Source organism: Sinocyclocheilus grahami, unplaced genomic scaffold (assembly GCF_001515645.1).
Source record: "Sinocyclocheilus grahami isolate Dianchi unplaced genomic scaffold, SAMN03320097.WGS_v1.1 scaffold581.1, whole genome shotgun sequence".
In the NCBI taxonomy this organism is placed as follows: Eukaryota; Metazoa; Chordata; class Actinopteri; order Cypriniformes; family Cyprinidae; genus Sinocyclocheilus; species Sinocyclocheilus grahami.
Window position 1 is genome coordinate 360,456 of NW_015505760.1, and position 25,799 is coordinate 386,254.

At 36.0% G+C, this 25,799-nt stretch overlaps 1 protein-coding gene across 4 annotated transcripts; it reads left to right on the forward strand.

Annotated features, from left to right (window-relative positions):
- The first annotated feature begins 1,827 nt into the window (after window positions 1–1,827).
- On the forward strand, window positions 1,828–24,526 carry slc7a1a (solute carrier family 7 member 1a). 4 transcript variants are annotated; one of them, XM_016240107.1, is made up of 12 exons: window positions 1,828–2,014; window positions 10,501–11,003; window positions 11,249–11,407; window positions 11,632–11,800; window positions 12,410–12,546; window positions 16,002–16,224; window positions 18,283–18,422; window positions 20,213–20,315; window positions 20,409–20,614; window positions 20,723–20,874; window positions 23,056–23,164; window positions 23,382–24,526. In XM_016240107.1, the coding sequence occupies exons 2-12, from the start codon at window positions 10,631–10,633 to the stop codon at window positions 23,564–23,566; spliced, it is 1,956 nt and encodes a 651-aa protein (XP_016095593.1). In that variant the 5' UTR covers window positions 1,828–2,014; window positions 10,501–10,630; the 3' UTR covers window positions 23,567–24,526. The 4 variants fall into 4 exon arrangements, with proteins under 4 accessions (XP_016095593.1, XP_016095595.1, XP_016095594.1 ...); XM_016240109.1 differs by lacking the exon at window positions 18,283–18,422 and adding an exon at window positions 18,725–18,861; XM_016240108.1 differs by having other exon boundaries at window positions 12,413–12,546.
- Window positions 24,527–25,799: the final 1,273 nt, after the last annotated feature.

The following is a 25,799-nucleotide window of genomic DNA, read 5'->3' on the forward strand; positions in this document are numbered from 1 at the left end:
TTTCTCACAAGTACATTAATTTTTTACTCTTATAGTGGAAACAGGCTTCCATTTTAATTACACTAGTCAGTCCATATGAATGTAAAGATTGAATGTAAAGACCATTGTTTTTACATGCAGTTAAGAGTTTGCATATAAAACACTTCATAGTTATGTCAACAGTTTCCTCAGGTGGCTATTTAGCTGTGCTTTAGCCTGAGGTACAAAGTGATATATACTCGGATGGATTCTATAGAAACATTTAAACCCAAGCCAGAGAGCACCGCAGCATGTCAGTTTTTGGTTTTTATTAATATGCAACTGTTTTCTCCCCTAGCGGTTTTTCATTAGTTTTAGGGCCAGTCACTGAAGGTATGGAGGCTCCTATTGTTTCTGGCTGGGAGTCTATGGCAGCCTATAAAACCTTTGGAGGGAAATGTGGAACATTAAGAAGTGAGAGTCTAAACTTGTCTGGTCTGATCTTGATTTCAAACCCGTTAGTGCCACCCTCTGCTCTTGAACCATGTGGTCTAGAAGCTTTTTTTTTATATATATATCTTGGTTCATTTTAAATCACGTGCATATGGATGCCAATTTCTGCCACATAAGATAAAAACAGTCTTTATGATAAGTTAAAATGTATTATTTATACTAAAGGTGTGGTTACATAAATGCGGTTGACATTAAATGATGAAAAAATATGAAAAGACTTGTCGGAATTATGACTTGTCTCGTAATTTTGTCTTGTCATACTGACTTCTCAAAATTTTGACTTTTATCTCATAATTATGACTCCTAATTAGACACTATCTCATGTTTTACTTTGGCATAATTGGTTTACCAAAGCAATATTATTTTCTTAAGTGGAAATACATGCATACCTTATTGTGCCGGAGTAGATTTTCTGAAATTTCTCATTTTGATGAAATCCCAAACCATCCTTGAGTGTTTATGGAATCTTTACCTAATTTAGCCTAGATTATATTTATCATATTGCGTGTCCACCATTTCCCCAACAAATAATAGCCTATCAATTTTTACACCCAGGTGGTATTTGCTTTTTTAATATGTGGCCCTGGACCACAAAACTAGTCTCAAGTCGCTGGGGTATATTTGTAGCAATAGCCAAAAAAAAAATTTTTTTTTTAACTATCTTAAACATTCCTCATGGGAACCAAATAAATGTCCCCACAAGATCAAAGTTTACTGTTCCTGTGGGGACATTTGGACCCCAAAACGCAGGGAATACCAGTAAACACACCACTGAGACAAACACGCATTGTAATGGCAAAATCAAGATCATTTATTACAGTTTCTACCTAATCAACAAAGCTGAGTTCTAACACTTTTTTCTTCCTTCCTTTATGTCCTCTCTCCACCTCTCCTTCTTTTCATTGAGGTATATCTGCCTTCTTTCAGGGTCTGCATCACAACAAGCCATGTAGCGTCACTGCTTTTCTGCAGCAGACGAATACATGCATACTTTTTAAGCAACTATTTCTTTTCAATGCATAATAAATTAACTATAAGTACCAGATTAAATGATTACGTCATGGAAATGTAAACATTTTTTGATAGAAAGTTACCAAGCTGAAATGGCACCCAATAGCAAGAATGGCCCTTCTCTGGATTGAATAATTTTTTTGGATCAAGGTTTTGTTTTAGGCTACAACTTCCTCTTCCTTCCCTAAATTATGTTGATTGTATTTGATTTTAAAAAATATATATTTGTATTGCTTTGAAGATGTAAACCTAAATTTGACTCTTTGCATGCCAGTTTCTCTCAGCTAATAGTAAAAGTCGGGAGGAGCATGTACAAAACCGCAGTGAAACCTGATCCATGTAGCCTATGGCGGCCTTACACGTCGCAAATGACCCCACACACACACACACACACACCACCTGTCAGGAGACTCCGAGCCCACATAACCACAGACGCCTGAGCTGGAGGACACACACAGCTGGAGGGAAGTTTTCCTGCAACACAACAAGTACCAGTGGATCCGGTCTGCTCTGCTCTGAGACCAGCTGCAAGGTAAGACCAACATCTGTTACGGTCAACCCGGTTGCTTTCCCATCTACGGCGTTTTATAAAACGTCCATCAGTTAATACAGGCTACTCTTACTTTAGTTATTGTTGTTAAGCAATTAATGTGAAACTGGCGCGAACGGCCAGCACTGGTGGTTAAGTTCACTGCAGCGCTCCGTTATCGGGGCAGGAAAACGTGGGACAAGGCGCACGGGGTCTCCCGCCTTGTAATGTGGTCTATCCTGCAGGGGAAAAGAGGGGTAGCTGCGGACATTAAAATGTTTTGAGGTTTATGAAAACTGCCGCTGCTTAAGCCTGTGGTTTGGTGTGAGACGCTCGCCTGCAACTTCGTTGTTAGTGAGCGTTCTGGTTTAGTCGCGTCGAGCGCGTGCAGTATGAATGTGGCGTTATGCGCGTTTAATGGTAATTTATTTTGACCATTATTATTTTATCGTTGCGCATTTCGTCTGCTTTTTTTCTGCCAGTTTATCATTTTTTTTTATTTACTTATTTAAAAAAAATCGTAGCAATATTCTTCTGTGCAGTAAAATACCAAAGAAACAAAATCAACTAGAAATTAATTTTAATGCGTTTAATGCGTACCGCACGTTCGTAAATGTAAATAACGAAACGGTACATTTGCAAATAAAAACAAAATAACTAAAACAAAATAGACTTTAAATGTGATGAAGTAATAAAATATTAACGGAATACATTAGAAAATATTGTTATGCTTAGCATTAGGCCACAGGCTAAATAATGCAATGATTTGAAATGGTCTGCAGATACATCTTTTTCTATTTATAAGTAAGCTGGAGTCTCTTCTTCTAGTAAGAGTAAACTGATCTAAAAGAGAGAGCCGTGTCACCTCATGCCATAAGAGTTGCAATAGCTTGTCTAAATGTATTTATTACTAGTATCAGAATGATTTTTTAAAAAACAGACAGTCACTAAGTTTCTAATTTTGTTCAGTTAGTAAAAATTAAGTCTGAGGGACATATACCTTTTTTACAGTGCTGAAAATAATATAATATTATAATATCATTTTAAATGATTACATACTTTATTATATTATAAATGTTAATAAAGTTTTTTTATTATTATTGCAATCATGGAAAACCTTGTTCCATCAACACTCACTAACACATGTCATACCATGGTCCATGAGCTCTATTTGTATGTAAACAATTCAAAGGAGCTGCCACTAGGAGAAGTTTGGGGCCAGTAGGGGGTCTTTATTTAATACAACCGAGTCACTGTGTGTGAAATGTCCCTTCCTTAGACCAGATGCTTTATCTTTTAATGCTCCACACTGTTTCAGTAAATCCTCTGATAGCTGCTTGTAGGTCCGAGGAATTTTGTTTTATGAGTTTTGTTTAACTGTAGAATGTTTCCATATTATATAGATGACAGTCAAGGGCATCATACAATACAGCTCTGATCTTTGACCATTTACACTTTTATTTATTGGTTTTTTTTATGCTATAAATAGAGATACTACCCTAAAATATTTACACATGTGGGTGTGTGTCTGTCAATGAATCCCAAACTCAGTGTTGTTGACCCTTATGATATTATTACAGTCCTGGAAATACTTTTTTTGTGATGGCGCAATGTGAAGTTGAACATAACACCTAGAATTCTACCTTTTTTTTTTTTCAAACCCAAAGTAATCAGGAAAAAAAACAGTAGGAAATAGTAGGAAGTTCATCCTGCAGGTCTGTGTTGTGTAAACTGATTATTTTGCACGTTTCTCATAATTGGTCACGTGCATATATCTACATCCCCATCACATAGCATGCTACCTGACACCCCTCATATGAGACGTGCTAAAAACAAGCCTCAACACATCTCTGAGTGGTGGCCTAGAGGTTTGAACCTGGGCTGCTGTCATAAAGGTTGCAGGTTGAGTCCCAGACATGTAATTAAAAATGAATGTGAGTGATTAACTCGCCATCAGCCAATTAGAGTGTCTGTCAGCAAGCGTGTGTAACTTTAGATCCATTAGAGGCATTAAAATGCATAAGAAATGGTTATAAACTAACCATTAGATTGTCAACGTTTATGTCAATGTTGATGTTAGACTGATAAATCTGTGGAAAAGGCATTCATCTGAAATGGATTAAAATTCTCAGAGGCACCCCTTTGACGCAATTGCAGTGTCTAAATAGCAAGAAATTATATCGCGGTTTCAAGATCTGAACCACAAATACAATAAATAAAATTTCATTTACGCAAATGAATGTGTTTTGTATAAAGCATTGCAATAAGGTGTTCAGATGTTGTTATTGCTGAGGAGGGACCAGGAACAAATAACATTCATTATTTCTCAATTTATGTGAGCTTGTGCTGACAGACACTGGCACACATTCAAGCACTGTTCCTCTATATCAGTTTTAGTAACTTGGTTTTGGGTGTTGCGCAATAGCGGGCCTCTTATTTTTGAGACCCCAGGCAGTCAAAATTAGTATCACCATCCAATTTTTGATTAATCATCAGTAATGCATGCATTCATTTCCTTAAAATTTACAAGGTACAATGATTTAGCTATTTAATAAATTTTTTGAATAATTAACTTTGCCATTTATTTAATTATTTATTCCATAAACCATTTTGATTTTGTCAATGTTAAATCTAGTCATTAACATTGCCAATTCATGGTGTTAGACTGAAAAGTAAACATAGCTGAATAAGAGAAAGTTTAACAACAAAAATGTCATATTGACTGGTTTTTGTGCAATGATTATTAGGTCAAAAGTGCAATTATTTGATTTGATTTGATTTTATTTGTGTGTCTGTCCTCTTCAACCTATGATTTAGAGTATCTTGCATGTCTCTTTAGTGGGAAGGTCAATGCAGTGTCACTGATTGAGAACTTGTTTGGCTCCCAATGACAGAAAGCTGAGACTCTGTCCACTTTGGCTACCCTCCTGTCTCACGTGTATCGTCCTTTTGAAATTATCATGCGTCTTTGTCTGGAGGAAGACACACTGATTGAATTGTTTTAAACCGTTGAGTGAAGCTTCTTCGTGTTGCCAGTATAAACAACTAAGGCATAAGACGTTAAGATGTACTTCCTGGTCAGGTATAAACTGGGTCCTGCAAGCCTACGTGCGTCCATTTATAAAGCATGTTTTCTTATAATATTGAGTTACTCAAGTGAAAGAGTCTTGTGGTATCTTGACACGCTTGTGGATTTGTTCAAAACTGAACTTGTTTTCGGTTTCTTACAGAAGTCAGACAGAGGGAGTTTTGTCAGACCGTCGGCTGGTTGCAAGCATGTCCTAAATGAGTTCCTGCCAAAAACCAAAACTGAAGAATGCTTGTCACATACATTCCAACATAAAATCACAGTCACAAGTTTCTAGGCAAAGGGTAGTCGGATGGTGCCAGGTACATTGTGCCCACTCTAAACACGCTCATATGACTGGATAGACGTTGGCAAAAACATGTCAACAAAACATGAGTCTGTTTTCTTTCTGGATGGACACTGTGCCCTTGACCCTGTTTCCTTTCTCGCTGTTTCTAGAAGGGACTTGTGGTTGTTATGATACACTAAACGTTTGTGACGTTGGTACTCAAGCCCGTATTGATGCTAGTGTAAGATCTTGTAGATAATACAGTAATAAGATTTTCTGACTTTATTTAGGTACTGATGTGGTTTAAAGCTAATTAAAAAGGCACAAGCGTCCCAAGGCCAAAATTTCACAGCACTGCGCTGCACGTTGAACACCATAACAGAAAGTCGCCTACTTATTGGTGCCCAGGCAACACACCCCTGCTCAACCCACCTGCTTAATTTAGTCCGATAAATTGCATGTATGTGTCTATGATCACCTCGCCGGTTCTGACTGAGCTGGAATGTCAATCGATGGCACCGTTAACCTTAGCCAACCCTGCTGTCAGATGAAGCTATCAGGATTTATTTAGATGTGATTTTCCATTCTGTTTCCTGCAGACTGACTGCTGCAAACACACATGACTGTCATGTGGATGATGCAGTTCAAGAAGAATGTTAATGGAGATCTTGGTTGTGTTTTATTTAAATTTGAATTTTGTCTCAGATGTTTCTCTTGAAATCCATGGGAGAAATAAAAGATTAAGAATTTGTTCAGTAAAATGAAGAATTTGTTTCCTTGGTTTATTAAAGGGTTAGTTCACTCAAAAATGAAAATTCTGTCATTAATTACTCACCCTCATGTCGTTCCAAACCCGTAAGACCTTCGTTCATCTTCGGAACACAAATTAAGATATTTTTGATGAAATCTGAGAGCCATTTTGTTACCGTCTTCCGCCATTTTGGAGAGCTTAATCTGCATTGTTTGCGTTCAGCATGTGCGCGTTTTCTACTGAATGTAAACAACGCTGATTACATTGATTACGTTCTGGGGTCCTCTCCAAAATGGCGGAAGACGGTAACTCGGGGAGAAGAATTGTTAAATAAATTATGTTATTATTGTTTTCTTTGCGCACAAAAAAGTATTCTCGTAGCTTCATAAAATTACAGTTGAACCCCTGATGTCACATTGTCTATTTTACCAATGTCCTTGCTGTATACGTTTCTGTGCGTTGATCGTGATAGTATAGTTGCTGTCTATGGATGGATCAGAGAGCTCTCAGATTTCATCAAAAATATCTTAATTTGTGTTTCGAAGATAAACGAAGGTCTTACGGGTTTGGAACGTCATGAGGGTGAGTAATTAATAACAGAATTTTCATTTTTGGGTGAACTAACCCTTTAATTCGCTTCCCTTATTTTAGTTAAATGCCGTTTCCTCCATGTGCTCTCTCGCTCAAAAAAATTGAGGTAGCCTATTAGAGATCGTATTATGAGATGTTTGTGAGTAAAACACCTCAGTTTCATGATGTAATGGAGTATCTGTAACATAAATTGTTTACAGTTGTGGTGTTGGTCTTTATGTGAGACATCTTGAAATCATGTAAATCTCTTCCAAAATACCTTCATAGCATTTGTGGTCTTTATGTGAGACATCTTGAAATCGTCTTTCAGCATTCCTACAGCATGGCATAGCCATAGAGGCAGACCTTTCAACATGTCTGATGTCACACCAGTGGAGCAGTTTAGACCAGCTCACTCAGGGAATGCTGGGATATTTGATAGAGGTCCAACTGGACAGCGGACCCTCAGGAACAACGTGTGCTTGGGCACTGATTCACCTCAGTAGAGAAACCCAAATATAGGAATCATTTTTTGTTGAAGGTTATTAATGTGTGTGCATCTTTACAAAACAAGTTGAAAATAGATTTTTTTTTGTATTGGGGGGGGGGCGGCGGTTGAATTTTATTTACATTTTTACTACCACGTGGGTAACGGAAAGAAAAAAAAGATAACGACTTTATTCCACATTTTCGTCTCTACTGCATCACTTGTGGACGCGCAAAAATAACGACGCGTGTTCACGACAGTCCCATGACGCGAGCGTGTGGCGGCGCCGGCGCTGACCCAGGTACTGTCGTGAATGCGCGTCCAAAGTAACGCAGTAGAGACGAAAATGTGGAATAAAGTCATTATTTTTGTTTTCTTTGTGCAAAAAAGTATTCTCGTAGCTTCGTGACTTTACAGTTGAACCACTGATGTCACACGGACTACTTTGTCTATCATCTTGGTACTTTTCTGGACCTTGAACGTGGTAGTTACCTTGCTGTCTATGGGAGGGTCAGAGAGCCCTCAAATTGAATCAAAGATATCTTAAATTGTGTTCTGAAGATGAACAAAGTTCTTACGGGTTTGGAACAACACGAGGGTAAGTAATTAATGACAGAATTTTCATTTTTGGGTGAACTAACCCTTTAAGTATCTAATTATTATCAAGCTTAATGTTAAGCCAAACAGCATTAATATATTGTTATTATACAATTAATTTTTATCTTATATTAATTGAACAAATGCATTATGTATAGCATAAGCATTATATCAAATATAATATTGTTGTTATTAATTTGTCAAGTACTTTAAGTTTATATTTTAAACACTTTCTCCTAAATGTTGTATTTATATTTATCTTTATATAAATGTTTAGTTTTACATGTGTACAATAAAAAAAAAACACACACATATGTGTATATAAATATTTATGTATATATTTTCATGTTCACACAATTTCATAAGTCCGTTTACAATCGGAGGCTTCTCTTGCAACACATGCTCATACCAGTTGCTAAAGCCTGATCAGAAAATAATTGTGCATTTGTTTAAGAAGACAAAAAAACGGACACATTTTACTGATCCTGTCTTGTGCACAGCTTTAAAACTGAACTCTGGTTGTCTTTTCTCAGTCACACTGCTAATCTCATTTTAATGAACTTCCGGTGTTTAGATGTGAGAAATTAGGCTAAAGTTTGTGCTTGCTGTTTCAGCAGCAGGTTTGTTCCAGTCAGGCCCTCATGCCACGCTTGCGTGATTTAAATGACAACAGTTAAATGTGCAGAACTGCTCGAGTGACTCTGCTAACCTGCTTCCACCTTTCTGAGATCCAAGACATCCGATAGCCCCTGAAGCACCCTGGTAGAAAAGGAAAAGGTCGCCACCTCTACGTCTGTGGAACTTTCCATTTAAGTGTGGCATGACAGGAAGTGACTCCTTATGTCCCCTTTGCTGTTTAGATGCGAGCTCCAAAGAAAGACAACTAGGTCATGATTCACCGTAGATTAATTTATAGACTCATACTCTGTGTTAAGGAACATACTTTGAAACCGGAGCCTCTCAAGATACAAGTTACACATAATTATAAGTAGATAAATTACAGTCAAGCTACAATTTTAAAGAAAAAGTGATTAGCTACACAACATGTTTCTAAGAAAACTAGCTGACTATATTTGGTAACTACAAGCTATTTGTACATGCAGAGTAATAAATATTTTGCAAAAAAAACAATAAAGAATCTCAATTACCCTGCTAAAAATAGCTTAAATCAGCCTTAACTGGTTTTCTAGTTTTAACTCCCCGCTTGAACAGGCAGGTCTATTTTACTGGTTTAGGCTGACCGACCAGCTGGTAAACCAGCTTAAACCAGCTAAGACCTTAAGCAGAGCAGTTTTTGAACCATTTCACTACAGTGATTCATGCATCTCAATGCTAGGTATAAGAGAGGATTTATTTATCTTTATTGGTCCATTGTAATAACATATCTAAGAAAAAAAAACGTTTTTCTGCTATATCGATACACATTGGCAAAATTAGCTTGGAAAAAAAGTGACTTCTTTCATGCTGCTGAAAAAAATTTTAATAGTGTGATGACTTTTAGTTATTTACTCCCGAAAGGGTTTTTTTAAATTATTATTATGTGAGAAAACGATCAAATGTACTGCTTCCCATTTATAGTGTGATGGTTGCTTCACGCACAGAGAGATTCATTTACATTCACTTGCAAATTAACTTCTCAGAACAGGCCGTTCTCACAGAGCTTGCAAACACAGATCCTAGTTGTTCTTTTGCAATAGCATGTATTTTTGCCATTAAGTTCCACTCTTGGTTACGTAACACATGTCAGTTTGTGTGAGTATGATAGATTATCCCCCGGTGGGCCTCTCCAGCTCTGCCACCAGTCACATTTTATGGATTTCTCTCTATGTTACTCAACACTTGGGAAAAGAGTGTAGGACTTAAACTGGAGACAGCGCAGCTGTATGAACTTATTGACTTGAGAGCTGCCGCCCATTTGTACGTTTAGTACAGTACATTTTGACACATGGCTTTTGGGAATCGCAATGTGTTTTCATTCAAGAGGTTTGGTTGCGGTTTAGAATACAGTGTAGAGTTCTCCTGGAGTGTCATCAGATATGTACTGGGTTTGTTTTTATTGTTTGGCTTGAAGTTTAAGTGAATATGGGTGAGTGCTCTGCACGTTTTTATGTCCGTAAATCACAGGACAGCTGCTATTCTCACCACAAATGTGCTGGTTTGTGTTCTGGAACTTTAAAAAAGGACATGTTTGCAGTGTTTAAACACTCATATCTGGTGGAAAATATCTGGAAAATAACCAGCTACTTTGGTTAAACTGGGAAGGGGTAACCACATTAACCAGATTGCTGTACATAGCATTTTTGTTCATATCTGGAAATAAAGTGTAGTACTAAAGTAAACCGTGATTCCTTGAGAAAAATAGAAAGTCAAAGTTTACTCACTCTATGACCTTATGACTTTTCTTGTAAGAAATAAAAATACATTTTGAAGTATGTACTCACTGCTTTGTTTCATTTTTTAGGTGAACAATATTTTCAATTAAAAACTTTCTCTGGTGCCCCCGGGGCTTGGGCCCGTCATTGCTTTTTTTTTTTTTTTTTGGTTTGGTTTAGCTTCCAACTACATTTAATCATTATTTGACTGTACTTTATTGTTTTATTTTACTTTTAATGTGACATTTTACCAATAGAAAATACAGATATGGTTGTCATCATTTGACATCATACATTTGACAAACTACCATTGCCGCTTTCTCAAGTTAATTATTATTTTTATTTTTTTCCTAAAGGTAAACAACACATCTGAACAATATTCCAAATATTGTGAATCCTCCGCGTTGGTGGGTAAAGCAGAAACATTGTGAGAGGAGAAACTTTGAAAAACGAGGCACAAAAAGAAGCTGTCGTCAAATCAAATTAATGATGGTTTTGAAAAAGCTTCTGGGTTTCGGGAAACAGCTGCTGAGAGTGAAGGTTGTCGACTGCAACTCAGAGGAATCGCGACTCTCCCGATGTCTGAACACCTTCGACCTGGTGGCTCTTGGTGTGGGCAGCACCTTGGGAGCTGGGGTGTATGTCCTCGCTGGAGCGGTTGCCCGGGAAAATGCCGGACCGGCCATCGTGCTTTCGTTCCTCATTGCAGCCCTGGCCTCAGTGCTTGCGGGCCTCTGTTATGCAGAGTTTGGGGCAAGAGTGCCAAAAACGGGCTCAGCGTACCTGTACAGCTATGTGACTGTAGGGGAGCTATGGGCCTTTATAACTGGCTGGAACCTTATACTTTCATACGTTATAGGTGAGTCAACACAGAAAATCACTTGGGATAGTTCACCCAAAAATGAAAACTCTGTCATCATTTACTCACCCTCAAGTGTTTCCAAACCTGTTTGACTTACTTTCTTCTATTAAGCACGAAATAAGATATTTTGGGGAAATGGGTAACCAAACACTAGATGGACCCCATAGTGTAGGTTTTTACATTTCCTTAAGTTTTTCTTTTCATTGTTATATAATGTTACTCAATATGTAAAACCTTTTCAGGTACATCGAGTGTTGCCAGAGCTTGGAGTGCCACATTTGATGAGCTGATTGGAAAGCAAATTGAACATTTTTGTCGACAATACATGTCTATGAATGCTCCGGGCATTCTGGCGGAGTACCCAGATATGTTTTCCGTATTAATCATCCTCACTCTCACAGGTAAAACACTAGTTACATAGGGAGCCATGACTGATCAATTAGAATTGAGAGTTCCAGAGTGTCGTACAGTGTTATGTATATAAATTGAAATATTTATTTCAAAACAGTGACTGTGAAACACACTCATTCATTCTGAAAATGCAAGCTGTTGAATGTAAATATTTAGTGGATGTTTGTGTTGACTTTGTTCCGTAGTGTTTTGAACTACGTTTTGTTTGCTATAGGCCTTCTGGCCTTCGGGGTGAAGGAGTCAGCCATGGTCACCAAAGTGTTCACCTGCATCAACATCCTGGTGCTGTTGTTCATGGTTGTATCTGGACTGGTCAAAGGTACACTGAAGAACTGGCACCTGGACCCTGATGAGATTCTTAACGGAAACAATTCCACCATTAAGTGAGTCGTGTTTTATGACATTTGGAAATTTATCTTGGAATATATAAGTATGCCACAAAATTACATACCACTGAAAAGTTTGGGGTTAGTAGGATTGTTACTTTTTTAACAAGTCTCTTATGCTCACCAGCAAAACTCCAGTCTTCAGTGTCACATGATCCTTCAGAAAACATATTAATATGCTGATTTGATACTCAAGAAACATTTGTTATTTTTTATCAGTGTTTAAAACAGTTGTGCTACTTTTTTTTCAGGATCCTTTGACGAATAAAATGTTCCAAAAAAACTGCATTTATTTGAAATATTTTCTAACTTTATAAACATCTTTATTATCACTTTTGATCAATTTAATGGGTCATTGCTGAATACAATTAACTTATTTTAAAAAGAAACCTTACTGGCTGCAAACTTTTGAATAGTACTGTATATATTTACTTTTTTTTTTTCAAAAGTTTCCATTAGAAAACAAGTTATATATCAGCTTTTTCAGTGTTACCTCACAAAACTGAGACAGAAAAATAATAATAATGATTGACCTCAGTAGGCTTCCGTATATTTTATATTTTTGTTGTTTGGCATGTTTAAAATGTCTGCATTACTCTCTTTGAGCAGTGCCACACAGCCCCTGCCAACAGAAGAGATTCTGGGTGAAGGTGGGTTCATGCCTTTCGGCTTCACAGGGGTCTTATCAGGGGCCGCTACCTGCTTTTACGCCTTTGTCGGGTTCGACTGTATCGCAACTACAGGTAACTAAAGACTCTAAACTCCAGTGCTCTCAAATCTCATATTTAATCTTTAGAAAGCAGAAAATAAGGCTCAAATATATGATGCATGTCCACAAACATGAGGTTAGTGAGAGCAAATTGTGTAAGAAGCCTGTTTTGTATGTGTGTAAGTGTTAGATTGGTACAACAGTGAGGCTATTATTCTACCTACATATTTGGCTTGCGTTCATGTCGCTTTGGTCAAAGTTATTTAGAGTTTCCTTTATGTTTATAATAGTACTGCTTGGCTATTCTCAGTGGATCTCTGCTTATGGTTTGCCTCTGGCCCCCCCTCTTTTATGGCGGCTCACTCCCCCACATTCCCTTGCATTCGATTGGCTAGAGTGTTTCAGGGTTTGTCTAGACTCGTCTCTCGTCTCTCCCTGTAGCTGTGGTTCACATTCAGTAACCCCTCCTCATCCACATGCTGGTCAGGAATGGTAATATAGCCATGTTCCTGTGCTCTCTCTGGCACTGCTGGCATGAACACACTACTCCTCTGTTTTATGTAGTGTTCTGCACAAGGTCAAACCACAGAAACTTTTGCCAAAAGCGAACATGCTCGCACTACTCACTGCAGTAGCTCATTTTCTTACTCTGAGGCATCATAAAAGGACGGATTTCACATGGAGTGTGCCTTTAACTGATTTAATGGCAAGATTAAATGTACTGTAGTTGAATGAATGTCAATATAATGTACACTACTGTTCAAACGTTTGGGGTCTGTAACACTTTCTAAAGTCTTTGGGGAAAAAGTCTTGTTCTCACCAAGGCTGCATTTATCTGATCAAAAATACAGTACAAATATTGTGAATTATTATTATTATTTAAAAGAGCTGTTTTCTGTTTTATTTTATTTTTAAATGTAATTTATTCCCGTCTTCAGTGTCACATGATTCTTCAGAAATCATTGTAATATGCTGATTTGATGCTAAAGAAACATGTCTTATTATCATCAGTGTTCAATTTGGAACAGTATTGCAGTTGAGTATTGAACAGTATCGAACAAATTGAAAAGTTTAATATTACTGCTTAATATTTTTGTGGAAACTGTTTTTCGGGATTTTTTGAAACAGTTCAAAGGAACAGCATTTTTGAAACAGAAATCTTTTGTTGCAATATAAATGTCTTTACTATCACTTTTGATCAGTTTAATGCATTCTTGCTGAAGGGACATTTTAATATCTCAGGTATCTCAGTGGTAGGGCATTGCGTTAGGAGCGCAAAAGTTTGTGGGTTCGATTCCCAGGGAACACACATACTGGTAAAAAATGTATAGCCTGAATGCACTGTAAGTCGCTTTGGATAAAAGCGCCTGCTAAATGCACAAATTATTAAATTAATTATATACAAAACATAACTGAAAAAAATATCTCTATATATATATATATATATACACTGTATTTTAGGGAAACCTATCTCAGATTTTAATAATGATAATATGCTGATGAAAAAAATATAATTGTGACTATATTCCTTGTAATGGCAATGTTATTTCTTGCAGTTGCAATTTTATCTATTTTTCGTTATTGCAGATATATATATATATATAATGTAACTTTTTTTTTAACTATCTTAAAATTATTTTTTATTATTTTATTTTATTTTATCTTACTTGGAAACATCCATAGTACTCGTAGAGTCACTAATTAAAAGACAACCAACAATCGGTTTTCTATTTCACACAATAATGATCAGTCGTGGGATATGATGGGACAAAATTAAATACCCACATATCAATAATGTAAAGAGCTGAAAATAAACTGGTATCTTGTTACATTAATGTTCTCTAGGGAAAAAAAATGTCTAAGAACTTGTGTCATTTGATAGTCAATGCATAAGTCTGTTTGTGGCCTCCTTTGGTTTGCCAAGGTTATTTATGCTGTGACACAGCGATTGTGCTGACATGTTGAGCTTAGTTTCTTATATGGACGTCTGTTTTATGTAGTGTTCTGCACAAGGTCAAACCACAGAAACTTTTGCCAAAAGCGAACATGCTCGCACTACTCACTGCAGTAGCTCATTTTCTTACTCTGAGGCATCATAAAAGGACGGATTTCACATGGAGTGTGCCTTTAACTGATTTAATGGCAAGATTAAATGTACTGTAGTTGAATGAATGTCAATATAATGTACACTACTGTTCAAACGTTTGGGGTCTGTAACACTTTCTAAAGTCTTTGGGGAAAAAGTCTTGTTCTCACCAAGGCTGCATTTATCTGATCAAAAATACAGTACAAATATTGTGAATTATTATTATTATTTAAAAGAGCTGTTTTCTGTTTTATTTTATTTTTAAATGTAATTTATTCCCGTCTTCAGTGTCACATGATTCTTCAGAAATCATTGTAATATGCTGATTTGATGCTAAAGAAACATGTCTTATTATCATCAGTGTTCAATTTGGAACAGTATTGCAGTTGAGTATTGAACAGTATCGAACAAATTGAAAAGTTTAATATTAGTGCTTAATATTTTTGTGGAAACTGTTTTTCGGGATTTTTTGAAACAGTTCAAAGGAACAGCATTTTTGAAACAGAAATCTTTTGTTGCAATATAAATGTCTTTACTATCACTTTTGATCAGTTTAATGCATTCTTGCTGAAGGGACATTTTAATATCTCAGGTATCTCAGTGGTAGGGCATTGCGTTAGGAGCGCAAAAGTTTGTGGGTTCGATTCCCAGGGAACACACATACTGGTAAAAAATGTATAGCCTGAATGCACTGTAAGTCGCTTTGGATAAAAGCGCCTGCTAAATGCACAAATTATTAAATTAATTATATACAAAACATAACTGAAAAAAATATCTCTATATATATATATATATATACACTGTATTTTAGGGAAACCTATCTCAGATTTTAATAATGATAATATGCTGATGAAAAAAATATAATTGTGACTATATTCCTTGTAATGGCAATGTTATTTCTTGCAGTTGCAATTTTATCTATTTTTCGTTATTGCAGATATATATATATATATAATGTAACTTTTTTTTTAACTATCTTAAAATTATTTTTTATTATTTTATTTTATTTTATCTTACTTGGAAACATCCATAGTACTCGTAGAGTCACTAATTAAAAGACAACCAACAATCGGTTTTCTATTTCACACAATAATGATCAGTCGTGGGATATGATGGGACAAAATTAAATACCCACATATCAATAATGTAAAGAGCTGAAAATAAACTGGTATCTTGTTACATTAATGTTCTCTAGGGAAAAAAAATGTCTAAGAACTTGTGTCATTTGATAGTCAATGCATAAGTCTGTTTGTGGCCTCCTTTGGTTTGCCAAGGTTATTTATGCTGTGACACAGCGATTGTGCTGACATGTTGAGCTTAGTTTCTTATATGGACGATGCAGGTTTGAGCCAGCCTGCAACCTTTTACCATTTGAAAACACAATATCTTGTTTCTCATCACAGGTGAGGAGGTGAAGAACCCCCAGAGAGCCATTCCCATCGGCATCGTCTCCTCCCTCCTTATCTGTTTTGTAGCGTACTTTGGTGTATCGGCCGCCCTCACCTTGATGATGCCGTATTACATGCTGGATAAGAACAGCCCACTTCCCGCTGCCTTTAAGTATGTCGGCTGGGAAGGAGCCACGTACGCTGTGGCGGTAGGCTCCCTTTGCGCGCTTTCCACCAGGTAAGCACTGATCCATCCAGTCAGGGATTGTTTTAACACACACTACAGCCCAGTCTAGAGTAAACCGACCCAAAAATGTACTTGAAATTAATAATTACCCATGTTCCTCGAAATGAATGGATGTAATTACCCGCAAGCCTGGTTGCAGTTTAAAAGACCTCAGTCATTTTGATAGCACAACCTTTTGGCAGTTGACCAACCCAATCATTAAATTTTACTAAGTGAACTCGGACGACCCTAGGGAGGTTGAGAAAGTGCAATCTGGGACTGGATTGCGTGATAGTGTGTGTGTATATTTATCTGAGGCAGCTCTTATGAGCCCCTTGCTAAAAATATGAAGGGAAATTTGGTGTGCTGAGTTATGAATCCTGTTTCTCAGTTATGCAACACTCAGTTCAGGCCATGAGTGGGAGTAAGGCTCTATGCCACATTTTTTCTATCCGTAAGTCAGGCAGTAATTAGTCTTATAGTAATGACCTACATGCATACACACCAGATGTTGTTGCTCAGAAATGTTCATGTACTATGAAGTATGAGTTGTGTGTAATCTATCAAGTGAAAGTGTCTTCTGCATGATCTGTCCAAGTTCTAAACCTCTTATCCTTCTAACAACCCGCCTAACTTCTAAGTCACTAATAATAACGTCGGTAGCTGCAGAGTTGAAGTAGATCTATTGGCGTTTTTCTTTTTGGTTTCCAGTTAGTACAGTATTTTCAGTATTAAATACTGTTTTGGAATCCATTCAAAAGTGAAGTGTGTAATTTTATCGCTTCAAATATCTACCTACTTTTGACTATCGGCATGAAGTCTGGTCCACTTTGCAGCTTATTATTGTGGAGAACTGTCGCCGATTTAGACACAAACAGATTGTTTGACCAATGTGATATAAATAATATATTTAAGAAAAGTGTAAATTATATATACATATTTTTTTAAATATATAAATGCATGTGTGTATATTTATATATACATAATATATATACACAGCACACACTCACAAATATTATGTAAACACAAACTTTTATTTTGGATGCAATTTAATCATGATTGTTTGACAGCCCTAAAATAAATACATTTTAAAAACGCAAAATACAAAGTTCTTCTAATGGATATCTGGTTTACATGCTACTAAATGATACAAATAAAAATAAATTTTTATCGTATCGTATTTATTAATTTTGAGCGTTTAATTATAGTTGTAAAAAGTAATTTAAATAATAAACATATATTTATAACATTTTAATAATCTTTGTACTTCTCTGAGAATAGGAAAGGCCATACCACAACTATAATGTTAACGACGCAGAGGAACAATATTGTAGGAATCACTTTCAGAATGTTTTTTTTTTTTTTTCAGTTGATTAACGATAAAAAATATTAACAGCCAATCAGAGTCCACTCAACTTAAAAGCACTCTAGCTTTTAAAGCGACATACAACAAAACTGTAGCGCACTATTATAATAAACGGAATGTTATTGTACTTTGGTTTGTACGCTAGTATAGTTATCGTTATAGTTGTTTTTATAGTTGTCACATTTTGGTGTGAACGTGCCTTAACACTAAGTGAATTGATAAAGCCCTGTGTACCTAAATCCCAGACGTTGTGTAACACCAGACTATTAAATTAGATGTGTTTTGAAGTATTTGTAGACTGATTTCCCTGAAGAGCAAACGCTGTGGCTATGTGGCGCTTTCAAAACATTTCTCTGTTTGTTTATGTGGTCATCTGAGGCGGGTGGTAGATGCATATGGAAACAATCATTATTTTTGCAATGCCACTTGTTACCACAAGTACTTTACTTTGGAAATGACATGCTTCACCTTTAAAATCATCCTTTGAATAATTAAAACATTCATGCCAAGAGATTGATCCTTATGCTCTTGCAGTTAATTTATCTTTTTTCTGGATGGTCTAATATCACTTCTGATTGGTGGGGGTGGTGCCCTGTTTGTGGCATGTTTCTCTCTTATAATAATACCACAGCAGTGTATGAATGCACTATGTCTGTGTCTCTTTTTTGCATGGCATGGTTTGTTTTCTCCATCTCTCGCGGCAGCCTGCTTGGCGCCATGTTCCCCATGCCCCGTGTCATCTGGGCCATGGCTGACGATGGCCTGCTCTTCAAATTCATGACTGGGATCAACAAAAGAACAAAAACTCCCATACACGCCACTATAACAGCAGGCTTTGTCGCAGGTGAGCGAATTTTAATGCTACTAATCTACTGACGTCGCATTGCGTTCGCAGTATCGCGCATCCGTCCACCTGGAGCATGTTGCATGGAAAAAAACGTTTTCGCAGCACTGAACGTATAGCTGGAATGGGCTGGGCAGCACAGCCATTCTCCGACAGCTACAACGGGATTCGTTTAACTGTTTTCTTCGTAAATAAACTGGATTTATCCCTTTTCTGCCTTTGACACCACCTCTGGCAGCTGCCCAGTTGGCTTATGTGTTTCTTTTCTGCTCTCTTCCTTTTTTTGATCATCCCATGATCAGTCTCTTGGGGTCCTTGTTCCCCCTCCCACGTATAATCTTTGCCATGGCCCGGGACGGTCTGCTCTTCTCGTTTCTGGCACGAGTGAGCGAGAAGAAGACGCCCGTCGTGTCCACTCTTGTCTCCGGGGTCATTGCTGGTAAGAGCAGAGGGCATTGTGGGATTGGAGGGTTCAGCTCCAGTGGGCTGCTTTTGTTGCTGTTAGAAACATCAGCCTGTACATATCTATAGGGAGGAGGTTGGAAATTCACTGTTTATGAAACACACAGCAGTTACATGTAATTGGTAGTGCTAAAGGGCTTTTTTTGTTTTCCTTCTTTTCCAAATGACTCCAGTAGTTTCTTGAAATAGAAACTTGTAAAACTGACTTTGCTGTGTTGGAATTATTTGTTTTATTGTGCAAACATGACATGTGATACCATGACGTCAGTTTTACCATACTAAAGAGTCTGTTGACATTGTGAATAGTTTTCTGTATTTCCATTTCATGCATTGAAAGATTGCTTATGCTTTTAGCACTTTCCTTGAATAGGGTACGAATAGCGACACTTTTTTTAAGGATGCACTTAGCCTTCAGAAAAGAAGGCTAAACTAAATATTATTTTATTAAATATTATAATTTGTTCATAATAAATTTTATATTGTATTTGTGTATATATATATCTGATAGTTACCTCTAGATAACATGGCATTTGTAACATTTTTGCTTTTAACCTATGAATCAAATGCTGATATGCATAAAGGCAGTTTAAATGATCCATTTTCACTCCCCAAATTTCACAGATTATGTGAAAATGATCTATGATGACAGAGACAATATATTTCAGACATCTTTATTATTATTGGCAAAAACTTATCAAGAACCACCATGTTAAGTAAATCCATAGGAAATAAATACAGATCATTCTGATTCCTTTATGGAGTCTCAGTAGTAGTAGTAGTGGTATAATTGTATTTTTCTTTTTTCCTATTCTATGAAAAGGAAGTATAAAAATGACATTGAGGGGATTTAGAAATTCCTAAAACATCTATTATTATTATTATTATTATTATTATTATTAATTGATAACATTTTTATAATCCCCCCTTTATGCCTTCTAAGGTTAAATGTGGTATTATTTTATACCCTATTTGTGGAAAGTGCCTTTGTTCAATTTTACAAATATCGATTTAATATTACAAATGGGCTTTTAAACATGTCGATAAATGTTTTGTAACAACTGATAATCCATGAATATTGACTCTTTTGATTGCAAAAAAAATGTTTGTTATTTATTTATGTATTTAATTGTTCACTGTTCACTGACAAACAAGACACAAATAGATTCCATAGGAGTATTTTGAGGGAATCATGTTTATGTACCAGTAATGCTGGCCTAAATAGTATTACAACATATGTATGTTCTCTACATAAAATATATAGCTTTCAATCCTATCATCCTGTCATCAAAACAGATGACCATAAATCGATCCTTTCCATTCCTGTGCAGCTATTATGGCTTTCCTGTTTGACCTGAAGGACCTGGTTGATCTGATGTCTATAGGAACTCTTTTGGCCTACACACTGGTCGCTGCCTGTGTTCTAGTACTAAGGTGGGCAGATGCATGTGAATTTAATGCATTTACATATGTGTCATTACAATTAGGCTGTTCATTGTAAAAAAAATATGGCATTGTAATCTACAGGTACCAGCCCGAGCAGTTTTCTCCAACATATCACATAGCCAACACACAGGAAGAGATGGAAATGAGTGAGACCATAAGTACGCCCAGCATGGGGATTCTTCCTGGCATAGAAGAGCGTTTCAGCTTCAAAACGCTGATCTTCCCCAACATCACTGAACCCTCCAACCTTTCAGGCTTCACCGTTAACGTCTGTGCGAGTCTGCTTGGTATGAAACAATGTGATACCAGATTAAGACAGATCCTGTTTTTCTTAGTGCTTTAGTACTTTATTCAGCTGTTCTTTCAGCTGTTCATCTAAACTGCTTCTTTTCCAGGTCTGCTGATCTTCAGCTTCAGTCTGATGGCTGTCCTGGGCGGAAGTGCAATGTGGAATATTGTCGCTCTCAGTGTCTTGTTTAGCATGTGTGTCATTGTCACATTTATCATCTGGAGACAACCCGAGAGTAAAACCAAGCTCTCTTTTAAGGTTAGTCCTCATTGTGCTAATGCACATCTAACAGAGTACCAGGATGTGGTCACACCCAATAAAATCAGTACAGTAGATTTACTATTTATAGTGTTAGGTTCATATAATCCACATAAAAGTTGATTATTAATTATTATACACAAGAAGCCAAATACTCATGTGGTTAAGTGACATAACGCTTATTTAAATCTTTTCCGCATCTCTTAAAAAATATATTACTAAAAAATTTAAAAAGATTCATACAGAAAATTACTTGAATGCACCTTTTAAAATTATTACATGGATCATGGAATCCCCCCTCCCCACTCAAAAATGTTATGGGGATACAACTGTCCTGATATTACAATGAAGACTATTGTTTTTGAATATATGTGAACACACTCACAAATATTATGTAAACACAAACTTTTATTTTGGATGCAATTTAATCATGATTGTTTGACAGCCCTAAAATAAATACATTTTAAAAACGCAAAATACAAAGTTCTTCTAATGGATATCTGGTTTACATGCTACTAAATGATACAAATAAAAATAAATTTTTATCGTATCGTATTTATTAATTTTGAGCGTTTAATTATAGTTGTAAAAAGTAATTTAAATAATAAACATATATTTATAACATTTTAATAATCTTTGTACTTCTCTGAGAATAGGAAAGGCCATACCACAACTATAATGTTAACGACGCAGAGGAACAATATTGTAGGAATCACTTTCAGAATGTTTTTTTTTTTTTTTCAGTTGATTAACGATAAAAAATATTAACAGCCAATCAGAGTCCACTCAACTTAAAAGCACTCTAGCTTTTAAAGCGACATACAACAAAACTGTAGCGCACTATTATAATAAACGGAATGTTATTGTACTTTGGTTGTACGCTAGTATAGTTATCGTTATAGTCATTTTTATAGTTGTCACATTTTGGTGTGAACGTGCCTTAACACTAAGTGAATTGATAAAGCCCTGTGTACCTAAATCCCAGACGTTGTGTAACACCAGACTATTAAATTAGATGTGTTTTGAAGTATTTGTAGACTGATTTCCCTGAAGAGCAAACGCTGTGGCTATGTGGCGCTTTCAAAACATTTCTCTGTTTGTTTATGTGGTCATCTGAGGCGGGTGGTTTTTTTTTTTTTTTTTTTCAGTTGATGAACGATAAAAAATATTAACAGCCAATCAGAGTCCACTCAACTTAAAAGCACTCTAGCTTTTAAAGCGACATACAACAAAACTGTAGCGCACTATTATAATAAACGGAATGTTATTGTACTTTGGTTTGTACGCTAGTATAGTTATCGTTATAGTTGTTTTTATAGTTGTCACATTTTGGTGTGAACGTGCCTTAACACTAAGTGAATTGATAAAGCCCTGTGTACCTAAATCCCAGACGTTGTGTAACACCAGACTATTAAATTAGAAGTGTTTTGAAGTATTTGTAGACTGATTTCCCTGAAGAGCAAACGCTGTTGGTAGGACATTTACAAAATATCTTCATGGAACATGAATATCCTAATGATTTTTTAGCATAAAAGAAAAATGTATAACTTTGACCCATACAGTGTGTATTGTTGGCTATTATACCTGTGCTACTTATGACTGGTTTTGTGGTCCAGGGTCACATATAGTTTTTCATTATATATTTGAACTTGGTCTTTTAACTTCTAAATATTTGAACCTCATTTAAATACTTTTTTACTTTAATAAATAAGATTAATATTCTTCTAAATTCCTTCAAAAAGGTTTTTCAAAGCCACATGAAACCAACCATTGTTATTGTAAACTAAAATAGTTCCGGTAACTGAAATAAAGCTGAAATAAAAGAAAATATAAATGTTAGATTAAAAACCTAAAACTTGTATGAAAATGAAAAATGTTTAGGCAACTAATTAAATGTTTAAGTTGAAGTACTTCAATTACTAAAACTGAAATAAAAATAAAGCTAAATCGAAATAAGCAAGCACAAAATTACTAAAACTTCAACTAAAAGTAAAATGAAAACACAAAATTAAAAATATGAATAAATACTATAATAGTATAGGAATAATACTAAAGTAACACTCAAGCAAACATAAATAAATTAGTACATTTCTAAGAACTTGACATTTCTTTATTGTAGACGCTCACTGACTAATGTGTAATAATTACACATTCCGGTCATTTTTTGATGTCTTCCAACAGGTTCCTTTACTCCCATTCATCCCGGTGGTCAGCATGTTTGTCAACGTGTACCTTATGATGCAGCTGGACAGGGGTACTTGGGTCCGATTCGCCATCTGGATGTCTATAGGTACAGCACATTCTCCTGCACGAGCCAGTATGCTTGTCAAAAAACCTTATGCGTATGAAATATGGTCCGGCCACTCGTAAACGAGTTTTGCTACTTTTAAAGATCAAATAAAGGCTTTCAGTCATTTGACAATTACAAAAGTCTGGTGGGGCTCCCGAAAAGCACTTGGCACGTATGCGGTCAATAATTTGTTCCATTATCCCTCTGTTCTCTCCAGGACTCATAATCTACTTTGGCTATGGAATCTGGCACAGTACTGAAGCCACACTGGCCCATTCCAGTATGGACGAGGAACTGAGTGTGTACAAACCCGCCCGCGGCCTAAACAGGGACAGTGTGACCCCGGAAAAGGAGGCTTTCCTCTGTAATGGATCACGGGGTGATGAGGACGGAGATCTCTAATGTGGAACAGTGTTACATTATTTACTCAAACTTTACATGAAAGCACACCGCCGGGAGGTTGTGAGGAGCACAGGCCATTGGAATCGAATCAGATGGAGCTCTATGACCCATTTAACAATGTCACTTCCTTGTCAAGAAGTCTAAGAGTTTTAAGTGAGCAGAGTCACTTAAAACACAACTCAAGGGTTTCGTTTCCTACTTCAGAAATCTTGAAGAAACCAAAACAGGCACAGGACCTTTTATTAAGTGGTTGCAGAATAAAAAAAACAATGTAGGCATCTGTGAGCTGCAGTATTTCATGTTGACGGCTGCTTTTATTGAATGATCTAACTGAACTTGTGCCTTTTGTCTTACTATTGCAATTGAAACTAAACCAGAGTTGCTTGATCTAAATCTTAGATGTCAGTGTTTAGGGCTTTACATATCTGAACATGCCTTTACAAAGGAGGAAATCAAATCATGCTTGGCTTTTTTGCTGAATTTGTAGTGTCTGAGTGGTCCCATTTAGAAACCTTTTCTGGCTGGTTTGAACTGCCCTGATCCAGAATTTGTAGGTTTTTGCTGGTCCACCTAGATTAGACCTTTAGATAGTACTGCCACCTGGTGGTGTGGTGGCAGGGCAGTCACCAGGGTTAGTTGCTTTTATCTGTCACAGTGCTGGCTACTGTGTCGGCTATGCAGATTGAGTCTGCCTCTTCGCCTGCTTCTTAATGTTGCATAAGCAGGCATTTTTTAAGGATATTTGGAGAGAAGTTGATAAATAGGGGTATGTTTAGGTCATTTAAGGTGTTTGGACATGAATCATTGTGATACACCAATGTGTTTATGTCAGTCAAGATATTTTACTAATTAAAAATTAGTCTAAAGAGTTTTGAAATCATTTCTAGGTACTCTACCAAAGATAATAATAATATAAATAGAGGCCACTATCTCACCAAGGCTGCATTTATTTAATACAGCAAAACACTAATACTGTGAAATATTATTACAATTGAAAATAACTGTTTCTATTTGAATATCTTTTAAAATGTAAGTTATTCCTGTGATGGCAAAGCTGAATTTTCAGCAGCCACTACTCCAGCCTTCAGAAATCATTCTAATATTTGGTGCTCAATTATTAATCATGGTTGTTATTATTATTACCAGTGTAGAAAACAGCTGTTTAACATTTTTGTGGAGACCGTAATCATTTTTTTCCAGGATTATTTGATGAATAGAAATTTAAATAGAATAGCATTTATTTGAAATATAATTCTTATTGTAACATTATAAACACTTTTGATCAAATTAATGCATCCATATATTGATAAAAATAATAATATTTAAATCTTTTTTAAACCCCTAAACATTTAAATAGAAGTGTATCACGATTTCCACCCAAATCTGAAGCAGCAAAACTGTTTTCAACATTGATGATAATAAGAAATGTTTCTGCTGATCAACATATTGACGTTGGTTTCTGAAGGATCATGTGACACCGAAGACTGGAGTAATGACTGCTGAAAATGCATTACATTTTAAAATATATTCAAACCACGAACAGTTATGTTAAATTGTAATAATATTTCACAATATTACTGTTTTTACTGTGTTTTGATCAAATAAATACATCCTTGGTTAACCAAATATCCAAATTTCTCCAGTAGTGTAAATTTATTTACGCTAGTATTACCAAGAGCAATCACTTATGTCACATTAGGTCTCTACTTAAACTAGTCAAAGTTAGGTTTTATTAGTCAAATATTGCTCTTTTTTATTCATCTGACAATGGCCTTTGAGTTACCGCCATCATAAATTGATAATAGTAGTATAGAGGTAGAAAAGCTGGTGAGTATAATCTTGGCTATGTTAAATGTTAAAAACTTAGCATTATTGCATAATGAGCATCACAAATGTTTAGAATTAAATATAGATGTTTTTTTGTGTATCCCAGATTTTATTTTATTTTTTTAGGAGCATGACTGCCATCTGTGATAACCAATCAGATGTTTTCAACTTTGTTTTAATGCTCCATCATCCAGTCTGACCTCAGGAGCATTTAGTCTAGAATGTACATTATGAATTTATATTAAGAATATGTATTTATATGTTCTAGTTAAACTTCTTCATATATTCTAACCTGCTGAAGCAGTAAATTGATGCATCATGCAGACTAGATACTTCTCAAGCAATCAATATTCTCTTTCTTTGTTGATATTCCATGAATTAAGTGATTTGTAAATGACTAAATAAT